The sequence below is a fragment of the Mytilus trossulus genome, chromosome 1, assembly GCF_036588685.1.
Source record: "Mytilus trossulus isolate FHL-02 chromosome 1, PNRI_Mtr1.1.1.hap1, whole genome shotgun sequence".
Taxonomy (NCBI): domain Eukaryota; kingdom Metazoa; phylum Mollusca; class Bivalvia; order Mytilida; family Mytilidae; genus Mytilus; species Mytilus trossulus.
The window spans coordinates 34988002-35003953 of record NC_086373.1 but is presented as its reverse complement, the minus strand read 5'-3'; the positions used below and the strand labels follow the sequence as shown (position 1 = coordinate 35003953).

Below are 15952 nucleotides of genomic sequence, written 5' to 3'. Positions count from 1 at the left end.
CCATTGGTGGTCTTCGGCCGTTACCTGCTTTTTGAACGGGTTGGTGTCTCTTTGACAAATCCATCATGTCCACTCCCAATTTGTAATTCAATCTGTATATAGCAGATCTTGTGTCCGCTTTGAGCAAAAACTCTGCTTTACTGATAATGATATATGCCCATGCCAAGGCAGTTGTCTTTGCATGTATGGATATGTTGATCGATAAGAAGAATGAGATTACAAGTTAAAATGAAGCTATAATATTCCGATATCGCAATATTCCGATATCTAAATGGTCCAACATCCCATTGGTCCAACGTTTCGATCATTTAGGTTATACGCTAACGGGATTTTAACATAAGAAAGCCAAATAAAAGGTTCAATATTTAAATGATAACCTTGTCCTCATTATCACTGAACTAGTGTATATTTGTTTAGGGGCCAGCTGAAGGACGCCTCCGGGTGCGGGAATTTCTCGTTACATTGAAGACCTGTTGGTGACCTTCTGTTGGTTTTTTTTTCTATGGTCAGGTTGTTGTCTCTTTGATACCTTCCCTATAATATTTCCATTCACAATTTTATTAATTAAAAAAAAAGCTTCTTTGTCAAGTGTTGTTTGAATAATTAGATATCTCAAGATACACGGCGGCCGACTAAAATAAATTCAAACACAGTTTGACGTACAATGAGTGATCATATTTTCCTTGTGATGTTTTAAATCAAAATCGTCAATTTGTTGATATAAATATACTAGTAGTGCTTTACTAATTTTAGTAATGTTAGTTATAGTACTCTTATCTTATCTGATTTAGTGATGTAAATGAAAACGCGGTATGATCCAGACTCAACATATTGCACTACAATAATTAAAAAAAAATCTGCCCTATGGTTGTCTGATCTTGAAGCGGTTGGCAGGTTTTCAAACTAACAGGAGACCATACGCTTCCTCAATTTTAATGTACACACACAGCTCATCATGGGACTTCTTCTAAACAATTAAAAATACGTCATATGTTATATTTTCCCCTTGCTTCAAATATTTTGTTTCGGATTATTTATATCAAATTTGCAGATACATGTTTGTAAATACGTGTAATCAAATGATATGGAGGTATTATAAGATTTAGATAATGCAAATGCGACTACAGAAACAATTTGTGACTTCAAGGTTGATTTTCAAAGACTCGGAGAGAAAACGTTACGCAACATGCGTTACCGTTAAAATTAACCAAAATTGATTAATAGTATGATATAAATATATTTTCCCATTAGTAATACAGCATTCTTATAAAATTGTTTCGTTTTTGCATTTGTTTTGAATCGATTTGTCTACTGGAGTATCCGTGAATTGAAATTGCACCTTTGACCTCGATTAAAAAAAAATTGCACCATAATTTCTTTTGACGACCGGGATATTTAGAAAGTACACATTCTTAGCTTTCCAGTGATATATAATTTAGCCGTGTGTTAGGTAGGTGCATTAAAAATGTAAATTTGGCTCTCATATCACTCGCCTACTATGCACGTGTCTGTAGTAATGTCATAGATTACAAAGAACGTAATCTATGTAGAGCAGTAAATTAAGTCTAGATTTCTTTATCATAAATTACTTAAAATATTTATAAAATTCTTTCATAGATACACATATTCGGTTAGGATGTTCGGCTGTACATAACTAAAAATCATTGCTTTACAGTTGTGCACATTCATGGACCTACATTGTGTCGTTTCTTTAACTTCGGCATTATGTGATTGGCAATGGCGTCCTCACATTAAATCCATTAGATGCGTACTGATTGATATTTAAGTAACGGATACATGAATCGTATTTGCTTTTGTATTCCTTTCATGAACTGCTGGTACGGTAGTATCGTTACTTTTGTGTCGAATACGAGTTATGTATGCGAAACGCGCGTCTGGAATACTAAATTATAATCCTGGTACTTTTGATAACTATTTACACCACTGGGTCTATGCCACTGCTGGTGGACGTTTCGCCCCCCCCCCCCCCCCCCCCAAGGGCATCACTAACCAGTAGTCAACATTTCGGTGTTAACATTGAATATCAATAATGCGGTCGTTTTTATACATTTCCTGTTAACAAAACTTTGAATTTTACGAAAAACTTAGGATTTTCTTATCCCAGGGATTGATTATCTTAGCCGTATTTGGCACAACTCTTTGGAATTTAGGATCCTCAATGCTCTTTAACTTTGTACTTGTTTGGCTTGATACATATTTTGATATGAGCGTAACTGATAAGTCTTATGTAGACGAAACGCGAGGCTGGCGTACTAAATTATAATCCTGGTACCTTTGGTTACTATTTTCAATGTCTTTTGTGTCGATCTGAATAATTTTCATAGTTTGTACATATGTTTTGCTTTATAACCACCGTCCCATGTTAGACGAGTTGGGCGCCAGCTAACATGCTTAACCTTAACACATACTGGAAATGGCATTGACGAGCCGGGATCGTACAATTAAGATATTGTCGTTTGTCTTGGTCTGTTAACAAGTTTCTAAGTGTTACTGTAGTATAGATAAGGGCCCTGTTAGTTTATTTAAAACATATTTATATAAAGTGGATTGGGAAACACGATGATGCAACCTTTTCCACTTTGCGGGGCCCTGTTTTTTCTCAACGTATGCTTTTCTGGGTTTATAAAGTATTGGTTTCGCTCAATGATGACGGCCTTGCTGTAAAACCAGATTTAGTAAACCATTTTCTACGAAAGGAATTGCCTTAACCAAGTCAGGAAAATAACTGTTGTATTTAATTGTTTTCATGTGTGTTTGGGCTTTTCATTTAGCCCTTTGATGAGAGACTTTCCGTAATGAATTTTAGTTTAAACATATGTGTTTATAGTGGATTAAGAAATAAGTTATTACAAAAGAGGATGTTAAAAAAGTTATTACAACTGATATTCATCTCTTTCCACTTTGCTGGTGCGAGTGCTGCCTTATAGCTGCATTAACCTGCTCTTTTTCACAAGACCTATTTTTGGAAAAAGTGTCAAGGGAGGTCCGAAAATTCAGACCTTGAAATTTTCTCTCCGACACGGGTATCGAATCAGAAACATTTATGTTTGTATTCCGATGCACTAAGCACTACACCACAGTATGAATTTTAATTGAAGTTCGGTACCGGTCCTTTCGATATTCTATTACTTGTGTTTCCTATCCTGACTTTGATAAAAAAAAACGAGACGATTTTAATTTTGAAATTATCAATGACTTTTATTATGTCCCCAACCTCAGTAGCATTATACCAACTTCATCTGCAAATGGGATATACATTTCCCAACTTATTGGGTTTTCAAGAGCTTGCAGCTTCTACTCATACTTTCTAAAACGTCACCAGTGTCTGAGCCAGGAGTATGTCAAATAATTAGCGTCACTTCCTTTAAAAAAAAACGTTCATCTGATGATACTAAGACCTTGTTGATAAATATTCCGCATCAACTTCACACATAATACACGATTGTGTTGAAGTATAGATTCTGGGAACTGACGTTGTTTATCATTTTATGGTGGTATGGGTGTCTTCCGCCATCTTGGATTGAAAAAAACCCAGATAATCCAAGGTCCAGATTTTCTATCAAGATAACAAAAATTGATTCAGGAATGAAGATTATTTAATGTGAATTTTCATTTAAAAGAAATAAATTATCAGAATAAAATTTACAAGTATGAATATTTTCACAAGTGTTGATTATTTTTGGTTGTTTTTAAATGTTTTTAAATTGGAATTTTAAGGGGAGGTAACTCTTAAAACAGTCCATTTTCTGAAGGATCCTACATGGAATTTTCCTATTTTGTATATTAGCTGGAAAAAACGTACGGTGACCCTATGTTTCCTTTTGATATTCTCAAAGCATTGTACGAAAGCTATCTTTCCCTAATTTATTTCACAATTCTATCATTTTGTTTAGTTTTTAATCACAAAATGGTGTTTTTTCCTGTGTAATCTATGCAAAATGTGTCAGTTTGTCACAACCTGTAGCTAAAGAACACCTACCATTTTTATTACATTTTTTAACATATATCAATAGATACTACGATTTGGCAAAGTATGAACAAATTCAATCATTTTTATTTTAGACTCCCATACCAACTTAATAGTATTCTTTTATTTGTCTTTATGAATATTACTTTTACTGTTTAGTCTTAATATTGGTGTTATCCATTTTGTGTTTCTTTGATACATATGACGTGGCTCTGTACTTATACATCCCGTCATTGTGTTATTGAAAATAAAATGTATTCTTGTTTTTCATTTTTGCTTATATGCTACAAGCCTTTTTGTTTTTCTTTGATACATCCTGTAACTGAGCAAAATGTGTTATTTACAAAAAAATGCGTGCAGATCATTGAATTTGGTTGACTCGGGTTTCTTTCAAGCTAAGTGTATTACTATGTTTGTTTATTCCACATAAGCTATATGTTCAGACGGAGGGTTGAAATCACTCAAAAACGTTTAATCCTGTCGCATTTTTGCTTCTATCCAAAGTCATGAAACTCTACTTGTGTGTGTTTAAAAAAGGTTCATTTGTCTAGTTCGGAGTTTAAGTTTGGCGTCTATTTCGCTAAACTAGTATACATTATTTTTTAAGGGCGCAGGATTTCTCGCTGCATTAATGGATTATTGATTGCATGTCTCCGTTTCCATTTTCTATTCTAAAAAGAATATAGAAGTAGTAATGGAAAATGAAATATTATTAAGCAAAAAAACTGACACTCTGAAATTAATTGTACATGGAAAGCGGTTAAATCCCACTAGCTTCTAAAATGAAGTATTATTCAAGCTTTTAAGAAACGATGAGCCTTGTCGATGTTTAGTATGTGCTGCTGAAACAAAGAGGTTTGATTGATTCATCATTAGTATAAAGTTCAGTGGCAAATATTTCATTCATATTTCCGTCAAGTGGGTTGATCGGACTATAGATTGGAACTAAATAAAATGGAAAGAATGGAAATGGGGAATGTGTCAAAGAGACAACAACCGGACCAAATAAAAAAAAAACAGCAGAAGGTCACCAACAGGTCTGCAATGTAGCGAGAAATTCCCGCACCCGGAGGCGTCCTTCAGCTGGCCCCTAAACAAATATATACTAGTTCAGTGATAATGAACGCCATACTAATTTCCAAATTGTACACAAGAAACTAAAATTAAAATAATACAAGACTAACAAAGGCCAGAGGCTCCTGACTTGGGACAGGCCCAAAAATGCGGCGGGGTTAAACATGTTTGTGAGATCTCAACCCTCCCCCTATACCTCTAACCAATGTAGAAAAGTAAACGCATAACAATACGCACATTAAAATTCAGTTCAAGAGAAGTCCGAGTCTGATGTCAGAAGATGTAACCAAAGAAAATAAACAAAATGACAATAATACATAAATAAAACAGACTACTAGCAGTTAACTGACATGCCAGCTCCAGACTTCAATTAAACTGACTGAAAGATTATGATTTCATCATATGAACATCAGGCACAATCCTTCCCGTTAGGGGTTTAGTATCATACCATCATAACATATATGAGAAGAACATAACTCGTGTCATGCCAACAACTGTTTTTAGAATAAATGTGTTTAGTTCCGACGCAAAGACCTTATCAGTGACTCAATATTAACGCCAAAATATGCAATCTTTAATGACTTGTTATTTAAAAACTGTTACTAGACAAAGATGATATGCCCTAGAGAAATGATAAGCAATTTTACAAAGAGTTTGTTTCTGCAAGTTTTGTTTAACGAATAACGTGCAGATCGAGTAGTAGAACTAGAAGTGCAAACAACGTGTATTCCTTTTACTGACCCACCATAACTGGCCATATTTTCATTCTAAAATCATTGAGTTTTATCTGGTGATATATACCAACTACGCTTATATAAACGTGACAATTTGTTGCTCCGATTCTACAAAATTATAAATGTATAATCGGAGTAGTCTCCCGTTCGACTGATAATCATTTACTTTGTATTAGATCGCAATGTCTGATGGAATTGATGATAACAGCAAATTAGAAAGCCTTGATGGACTAAACTACGCAAAAGAGGTTGTTGCACAAAGGGTTAACCTACCACACAGGTTTGAAAATATCTTTAAAGACGTAAGTATTATTTTTACCTCTATGTCCTATATTTTAACCTTTGTAGCTACAAATTTCAGTCAATGTAAATAAACTAGCAAACCATTGGCGTTTGTAATCTCCTTAGAAAGAATATTGCAGGCAGAATTTGTATAAACTTACCTATATAGGGTTTTTTATTTATTAGAAAGAGCACAACAGAGGCGTGATCACGATACTGTTTTAATTTTAGTTTATAATATTAATTATTTGTTTAGGGGCCAGCTGAGGGATGCCTCCGGGTTCGGGAGTGTCTAGTCGTTTCCCGGCCGTTAGTGAAATTCTAGACAATTGACCTACTCGGACCCTTCCCGATCCGTAGGAATCTGTTACGAACTTAAACGACTGCGTTCAGACAATGATAGGACATTCCAGATAATTGAGGATACTAATCCGACTTTTTCACTTTTCGTGTCGTATCGCTGTCTGAATCGATCTCAAACGGGAGCAATAATCGACAATGTGTGAACCCCGCATTATGTTAAATTTATACCTAAATTTTGAATTATGGGACATGTATATCATTTTCAACTTGTCCTGTTCAAAATTTACACAGCCTCTTATTAGAGTATATCATCGGTTTTGCATATCTTCAAGTTTATATGGCTAATGAGCATGCACTTATTTAATTTTAATTTTGTTTTAAGTTGTTTTGGTGTTTAAATTAAAGTTTACATAAATAATTATTTTTCGTATTTAGTATATATTTTATTGAAAACTCAAAGGTGATGAGGGAATATAAATATGGTCACAAAGGTATTTTCCGACAGGCATTATTTTGGCTATGCGGGTTTTACAAGTACGAAACCATGTCCGCTTTTATCAGTTCATCAAATTTTGAGTAAGTTTTGGATTTTTAAATATAATGGTCCCTAGCATCACTTAACATTTATTGTCGAACCTGTGCATCTGGTGTAGTAAAACTGTTTATGGTGTTTAATCTGACCTTTACACCAGACAGCCTTCCCTACATAATCTAAATAGTATATGCTTGTACGTCCTGAACATGCATGAAATATTTGCTACTGGAAGCAGTTAACAATCAATCATTAAAATATGTTGAAATCCCATCTCTTTTTGAGATAATTTTATTTTTTTTAATATTGTTTTTATTAAAATCTTCTTATTTTGGTTTAAGTTAGTGTTTAAAGGTTATCAAAAATGTTTGGATAATTCAGATAGTTTTTAAGATCATGAATTTTCTTTATGTGTAAGAGTTTCACCACTTCAAATGGTCTGAGAAATTCATGTGGACCGTCAGAGTAGTCACCAAACTCGTAGAAACGCACATAGTACAAAAAAATGTATTCGTACATATTAAACTGATAAAACTTTAATATACTTACAAGCAATGCATTCAATTCCGACCGTCCTGCTAAGGTTAAAGACTTACCCAAACTGTCTTTTTAATATTGAGTTTTGTGTTTATTTCAAATTCACTTTTGTCTAGCGCTTCGAAATTCGGGTTAAATTTGTTAATTGATACTTCTGATCCGCAAGTTAAACTAGGATTTTTTTTACCATTGAGTTGAATAAATGAAGCTATGGTTTAAAGTTGTATGGTAGATTCGGCTTCCAGGCAACATGTTGTTTTCTGTGCTCCAGAACTGTGATAAGCAATCCAAAATATTTAGATAAAATTAAAAATTCCATTGCATTGAAGTTATAATAATAACATTTTCCATTCAGAAAAAAAATTCTTTTTTTGTTTTGACCATTTTTTTTACAGACGGAATAAGACTGAATAAAGAGTTTTGCAGACCAGTGTCGGATTCATGTAATAACAGTAATAATTTAAATCATCGGCACATCTGAATAAATTGTTTAAATTTTGATCATGTAAATCAACTACATTAATAGAGTAGAACTTAAACTGTCTCCTTGTTTGACTTCCTAATATAACAAGAAAATGCATACTGTGGATATTCTAATTTAAATGAGTATAATATATAAAAGTTAATGTCATACAGAATGTTATTTAACTTGCCTTTTATAACTTAAGCTTGTAATGTTAATAATAATAAAGCTGATCACAAGACAATTTCAAAACCCTTTTTTTTAATTACGAGTCACGCATACAGTTTCTTATAACATTTGAACATATATGTGTTTACCTGTGGAGGGCCTCGGAGGCCGAGTTAGTGGTCTTAGTTGTCGCACAACTGTACCACCAGCCTGTGAACACTCAAGTTGTGGGTTCCAATCCCACACGTGTCAGGTGCGCTCGAATCCAATCTTGATATTCTAATATTTACATGAGTATAATATATAAAAGTTAATGTCATACAGAATGTTATTTATTTAACTTGCCTTTTATAACTTAAGCTTGTAATGTTAATAATAATAAAGCTGATCACAAGACAATTTCAAAACCCTTTTTAGCTCAACGGGCCCGAAGGGCCAAGTGAGCTTTTCTCATCACTTGGCGTACGTCGTCCGTCGTCTGTCGTCCGTCGTTAACTTTTACAAAATTCTTCTTCTCTGAAACTACTGGGCCAAATCACAGGTGCTTGAGGACAGGATCCTGTATAAGCCCCATATAGTCCCTCCCCTTTTTTTTTTTTTTTTTTTTAACAATTTCTCTCAGATTTTTTTATATATATATATATCACTTATTTGTACCATATATATACTAATATACCATATTTATACTCTAAATATGCATGTTTACTATCAACGTGAATCTCGACTATAGAGCGAAGCGAAAGGTTGCCAACTCCGTTTCAAGAAATTGGGGCAATGGTCAGGAAAAATTGTTTTAAAATCTAATAAAATGTCTCTTACCGGTCTAGTCAACGAGTACTTGCTGTTCCCATATAATTATCCTTATTGAATATCAATATCCAGACATAATATATTACTGTTTAAACACTTTTAATTAGTTTTTTTCGCTGGCGGTGTTGCAGTTTTTTTGTCCATTCAACTTCGATCAACGGAAGTTACAAAACAACGACATCTGTGTGGTCTTCAGCTCAAGAAGGATAACTCCACCTGAAAACGCGGGAAATTAGATGAGTTCCGGGGTAGAAAAAGTCAGAGATTTTCGAAATGTACACATTCGAAATTCTCGTATGTTTTCTTTCCCTGCATTTACCCCGGAACTCATCTAATTTCCCGCGTTTTCAGGTGGAGTTATCCTTCTTGAGCTGAAGACCACACAGATGTCGTTGTTTAGTAACTTCCGTTGATCGAAGTTGAATGGACAAAAAAACTGCAACACCGCCAGCGAAAAAAACTAATTAAAAGTGTTTAAACAGTAATATATTATGTCTGGATATTGATATTCAATAAGGATAATTATATGGGAACAGCAAGTACTCGTTGACTAGACCGGTAAGAGACATTTTATTAGATTTTAAAACAATTTTTCCTGACCATTGCCCCAATTTCTTGAAACGGAGTTGGCAACCTTTCGCTTCGCTCTATAGTCGAGATTCACGTTGATAGTAAACATGCATATTTAGAGTATAAATATGGTATATTAGTATATATATGGTACAAATAAGTGATATATATCGAAAAATCTGAGATAAATGATTAAAAAAAAAAAAAAAAAAAAAGGGGGGAGGGACTATATGGGGCTCATACAGGATCCTGTCCTCAAGCACCTGTGGGCCAAATTAAACCAAACTTGGCCACAATCATCATTGATGTATCTAGTTTAAAATTTGTGTTTTTTTACCCGCCAAACCAACCAAGATGGCCGCCATGGCTAAAAATATAACATAGGGGTAAAAGGCTTATAACTCAAAAACCAAAGCATTTAGAGCAAATCTGACAAGGGGTAAAATTGTTCAGATGAATCAGACAGGGTTGCTGCCCCTAAATTGGTAATTGTAAGGAAATTTTACTGTTTTGGTTATTATCTTGAATATTATTATAGATGGAGATAAACTGTAAACAGCAATAATGTTCAGCAAAGTAAGATTTACAAATAAGTCAACATGACCAAATGGTCAGTTGACCCCTTTAGGAGTTATTGCCCTTTATAGTCATTTTTTAACCATTTTTCGTAACTTTTACAAAAATCTTCTCCTCTGAAACTACTGAGCCAAATTTTACCAAATATAGCCAGAATCATTATTAGGCTATCTAGTTTATAAAATGGTGTTTTGTGACCGGGCAAACCAACCAAGATGACCGATATGGCTAAAAATAGAACATAGGGGTAAAATGCAGTTTTTGGCTCATAACTCAAAAACCAAAGCATTTAGAGCAAATCTGACATGGGGTAAAATTGTTTATCTGGTCAAAATCTATCTACCCTGAAATGTTTAGATGAATCGGACAACTCGTTGTTAGGTTGCTGCCCCTAAATTGGTAATTTTAAGGAAATTTTGCTGTTTTGGGTTATTATCTTGAATGTTATTATAGATAGAGATAAACTGTAAACAGCAATAATGTACAGCAATTTAAGACTAAAAAATAAGTCAACATGACCAAAATGGTCAATTGACCCCCTAAGAAGTTATTGTCCGTTATAATCATGATAATCAATTTTTAACAATTTTCATAAAATTTGTAAATTTTTACTAAAATTTTCCACTGAAACTACATGGACAAGTTCATTATAGATAGAGATAATTGTAAGCAGCAAGAATGTTCAGTAAAGTAAGATGTACAAACACATCAAAATTACCTAAACACAATTTTGTCATGAACTGTCTGCTTCCTTTGTTCACATATACCAAGGTGAGCGACACAGGCTCTTTAGAGCCTCTAGTTTTTATTACGAGTCACGCATATAGTTTCGTATAACATTTGAACATATATGTGTTTACCTGTGGAGGGCCTCGGAGGCCGAGTTAGTGGTCTTAGTTCTCGCACAACTGTACCACTAGCCTGTGAACACTCAAGTTGTGGGTTCCAATCCCACACGTGTCAGGTGCGCTCGAATCCAATCTTGATTAAGTAGCTAAGGATTTCTATGAAAAGTAAAATCACAAAAATACTGAACTCCGAGGAAAATTCAATCGGAAAGTTCCTAATCACATGGCAAAATCAAATGACAAAGCACATCAATTGAATGGGCAACAACTGTCATATTCCTGACTTGGTACAGGCATTTGTAAATGTAGAAAATGGTGGATTGAACCTGGTTTTATAGCGCTAAACCTCTCACTTCTACGACAGTCTCATTAAATTCCATTAAATTTACAACGATGTGGAACAAATCAGACATAATAATTAAAATAGTCATACTATGGCTACAACCTTAAAATAAACAATTTTACAAAAAAGCAGTTACAATCTTAAAACAAAATATCTTTTCGAAATCTTCATAAAAATAGATGTATTTTTTGGGGAGGTGGTGGGGGTTGTCAATTACTGCATGTTCTATCAAAATAATATTCGTTTTAATTTGCCCATTTTCCGTAGTTTCGGAAGAAGAATAGAAATTAGTTTTAGGAGGTAAGTATCGGTATAAGAACGCACTGAGTAGGCAGTGTCACAAACAAAATAGTAACTTCTAGATATTTCAAAATTTCCGTTCACGAATTAAAAAATAGAAACGATACTAAGATTTCAAGTACCTCAGCCTTTGACATCAAATGAATTTGACAACCTTTTATGGTCCTTTCGGTCATATGCAAGTAGCTCCTCGCGTTTCGGGTATTTATACGTTCTTGGGTTTCAAACTGTTATGGTTACTCACTAAAGAATTGAATGCTTCTTTTTGTAAATTCACTGGGGTGTAAAAGCGTTGACCAAAGTACATTTCATTCTACAAATGTGTACACGGTCAACGCTTTTACAACCCAATGAAATTTCAAAAAGAAGCATTCTTTACATATAATTACATTTTTTCAGCTAGGATCATGAGAACACGATTTCTATCAAGTTTTTCTTTAATTTACCTGTGCACTCTTTTTTTGGGAGGTGAACGTTACATGCATTTCATTGTGTAATGAATGTCAATTTCAAAAAGACGAAAGATTGCTACTAGCCAATTAAAATAACGTATCATAAGGAAACATACATGCAATGTAAAATTAATATGTTCTGATGGAGGTGAATACAAAAAACTGATGCATGCATTAAGTGTAATTTTCATCCAAAAGTAGTAAAGCAAGTGAAAAAAATGTGTCAAATTATAATATATGTGTGTTATCTTTTAAGGCAAGACTTTTTTTTTATTATCTGTGACTACATGGCAAAACTCAAAATTATAGCACATTGTTTATTATAAAATAGGATGATGACAACATACAATACAAATGACGTTGCTATAAAATAATAGAATACTTGTTTCAGGTAGAGGTTATATCCGGAGGGAATGGAAATATTGTATGTAGATATACCATTCCGAAGAACTTATCCAATAGTCACGGTTCATTGCATGGTGGAATTATTGCCAGCTTGGTAGACGCTGTGTCAACTTGGGGACTATCAACTGCCACTAGACACCACAGACATATAAGCGTTGATCTTAGTGTTAGGTAAATTAACAATTTATCTTGTGTCGATTGCTGTTAATGCTGTTCTGAACATATTGCTATGAACAATACGATTATAAGGACTATTCCTCCGGGTGTGGGATTTCTCGCTGTGTTCAAGACCCATTAGTGGCTTTCGGCTGTTTTCTGTTCTTTGGTCGGGATTCTGTCTCTTTGACACATTTCCATTCTCAATTTTACTGATATTGTTTTTGGAAAACTCGATTACTTAAGATGTACAGTTTAAGTTATTTTGAACATATAAGATGCTGAACATCTACTATATATTTCCTTCATCATGATGAACATGTAAAACAATTTGCTGAAAGTGTTTTAGCAGTAAAAAAGATTGTTAACAAACAAGACTATCAATACATAAGAGTATGGACGAGGCTAGGAATATAGAGAATAATTGGTTGCTAAAATATAATTTATTAAAGAATACAGAATAATTGGTTGCTTAAATAATAATAATAGGGATTAATTTACAAACAAATACAAAAAGTAGAGAATAAACAACTTAAATTTAAAAGAATAGAGAAATAAAGAACACTAGAACACACCCGTGATATCGCGGGTCCGTGACTGAATTAAAGTATATAACTATGCGCAAGCCTTATTTTAGTATTAGTATTGTCATCTGATAAAGTCGTGCCGATTAATAAGATATACAGTTTTCTCTGTTTTCAAATCTTTTTGTTTGAACCCGTCGAACTGGAACTTATCAATTAGTAATATTAATCATTTGAAAAACAAAAAATCCTGGAAAGGAGTATTTTTTAATCAACAGCATTGTCCTATATTAGTTATAAATAAAGTTGAATTCTTTGATTCGCTGTTTTACGTCATGCCCGCTAACAAATTGAAAACTGTACCTATACGCCTTATTTTTAAGTCAAGATTTTTAGTATTCTTATTGTTATATTAGAAAGTCTTACTGATTAAAATACTACAATAGACCTGTAACAATTTGGCAATTTAGTAGTGTCAACCCTGTGATTATGACCCGTGTATATAGCATATCAATCCTGAATAAGCATATTAATCCTGAATACACCGTTTGATGGTGCGCCTGTCAGATGCGGAACGTACAGATAAGGTAATAGGTAACAGGTGAATATACTATTGGTATCGGTATCGGACTCGACCCGGAACTTCTTAATTATTGGCAATATTAATTACGAAGAAAACAAAAGGGCCTGATGTGGTGTAATTTTTAATCTACACCTTTGTACTATATTAGTTGTATATAAAGTTGAATTCTTTGATTCGTCGTTTTTACGTGATGACGGCTGACAAATTGGACCTCGTAATTTTAGTATTATAGATTTGACCTATAGTTGTTAAGTTTTGTGTCATTTTGATCTTGTCTCATTGGCAATTATACCACATCTTCTTTTTTTTATATCCCTTTCCTGAACCTCATGAGTTGAACAATTTGGCCTCCGAAACCACCAAATGCAGACGACAAGGGACCGTTGTTTATGTTTTTGCAGTATTTTTCCTGCATTCCCAGCTGCAATGTAGCATTAAATGTTCTCAATGCTCCTGTTTTGAAAACAAATGCACAGATAATGTGAATTGTAAAAAGTTATCCTTTATGTAGGTTTGAAAAAAAGTATTGTCGGATCCTACTAAAAAATATAGGATTAAATTTCATGAATGCATTTTACTATTGGTAGTTATATGAGAAAAGCAGAGCTTGGAGAGACGATAACTATTGAAGGCAAAACAGTCAAACTTGGTGGTAGGGTTGCCTTTCTAACAGCAACACTGTTTGATAAAAATCAAAAGATTATTGCAACAGGGAAACATACAAAACTGATTTTGGGTAAGAGGTTACATATCTCACAGTATACAGATAATAAAATCAGCAATAGCGTTACTTTGAATACATATGCAAAATTAAGGACACTTAATAAAATTTTGGTCAAGGTCACGTCGAATTTAAAAATCACATTATTGTTATAAATCAAAGAGTATTCTTCAAATATTCTCAATGAATAAATTGCCATACATCTTTCAATATACGTATAATGTATTTTAAGACGGACAGCTAGATACCATAAACATACTACGTATACTCAAGCCAGAGTCTGAGCTTGATTTGCTATATGATATAAAAACTAAACTGACGAAAAAAGGTCATTTATTCAAAATCATAAAATGCAAAAAATACATTTTGCAAATAAAACATTTGACATAAAAGTTCATATTTAATATGAAATAATAATACATAATTACTACGAAATTACATCAACTAATATCATGTCAATTGAATAAATGACAAAGAATAGCAAAGGTGGGGAGAAAAACCTGCCCCATTAATAAACATATATAATACATATCTACTTCAAAAGATAATATAAAGGGCGGTATGTGGGTGGGAATTTTGAACACATTGTTTGATAAGAATCACAAGTTAACACAGCAAATGCTGATGATAAAAGGAAGTGACCACAATGCACTTACACGTGAACTCGTGCTGACCCGCAATGCCATTGACCAATAAGAAAGATGATATCCGGTCATGCAATGTATTATTTTATACTTCAAAGTAATGGAAACTTGTGTAAACAAGTCGCGTTTATTGTCTCTGCTTCAGCTAAAAGTTATGAATTACAAACAACCGTTACCATTGATTACTACAACATGGGTTTTAGTCCAAAACAAAGTACCATGGTAACTGCAACATGGGGGTTTAGTCCAAATCAAAGAAGTTTTTTTTTAACTTTCTACTTGTCAGTTGATCGTCATGTATAAAATGTAATTTCAGATTCTTTTATTTTTCAGAAAACAAACTCTGATATTTCTGACAATTCTGTACTCACAGGTTGGTCGATAATTTTTGCATCGTTTTCATGTAGAATCAACGATGGCAAGATGTACTGACAACACAATCAAAAGTAAACAAATGCTAAGAATTGCGCAATACAGACTATATACAATATGAGCCAAAGTTTTGCATAGTTAGTTCTCACCCTTAATGTGTAATTTATATTTAAATGGCAATGAATATGCATAAATTATGGTTTTTGTGACAATAAAGACATAAATATTTATTGTTTTTAACCGCTTTATACCTGTTAATCCCCTGGCTGTTAAATCAGATAACTAATTATACATATGTGAAAGAAGTAACATTCTTGTGAACTTATTTATGACAATCATTTAGTTCATTTGTCTCGACGGGAGGTCTAACATGCATTCTTCATAATATTGTTTTGTAACTGCCATGCGACAATTTTCCTTGTACACCTTTTTGTCGAACTTAATTTACCAACTTTAGTGTTTTGTGGGTTTTATAAAACTTACCAACTATGTAACGTTTATCGAAAAAGGCTTTCATGAATCCTAAAGAAAAACTAAATATTGAAAAATTAAGTGTGAACGCAGAAA

General features: G+C 33.5%; 1 protein-coding gene across 1 annotated transcript; it reads left to right on the top strand.

Annotated features, from left to right (window-relative positions):
- The first annotated feature begins 5917 nt into the window (after positions 1 to 5917).
- LOC134707628 (acyl-coenzyme A thioesterase 13-like) lies at positions 5918 to 15615 on the top strand. The gene is made up of 4 exons (XM_063567580.1): positions 5918 to 6098; positions 12372 to 12556; positions 14236 to 14384; positions 15347 to 15615. Exons 1-4 carry the CDS (start codon positions 5979 to 5981, stop codon positions 15358 to 15360), a joined length of 468 nt encoding a protein of 155 aa, XP_063423650.1. The 5' UTR covers positions 5918 to 5978; the 3' UTR covers positions 15361 to 15615.
- Positions 15616 to 15952: the final 337 nt, after the last annotated feature.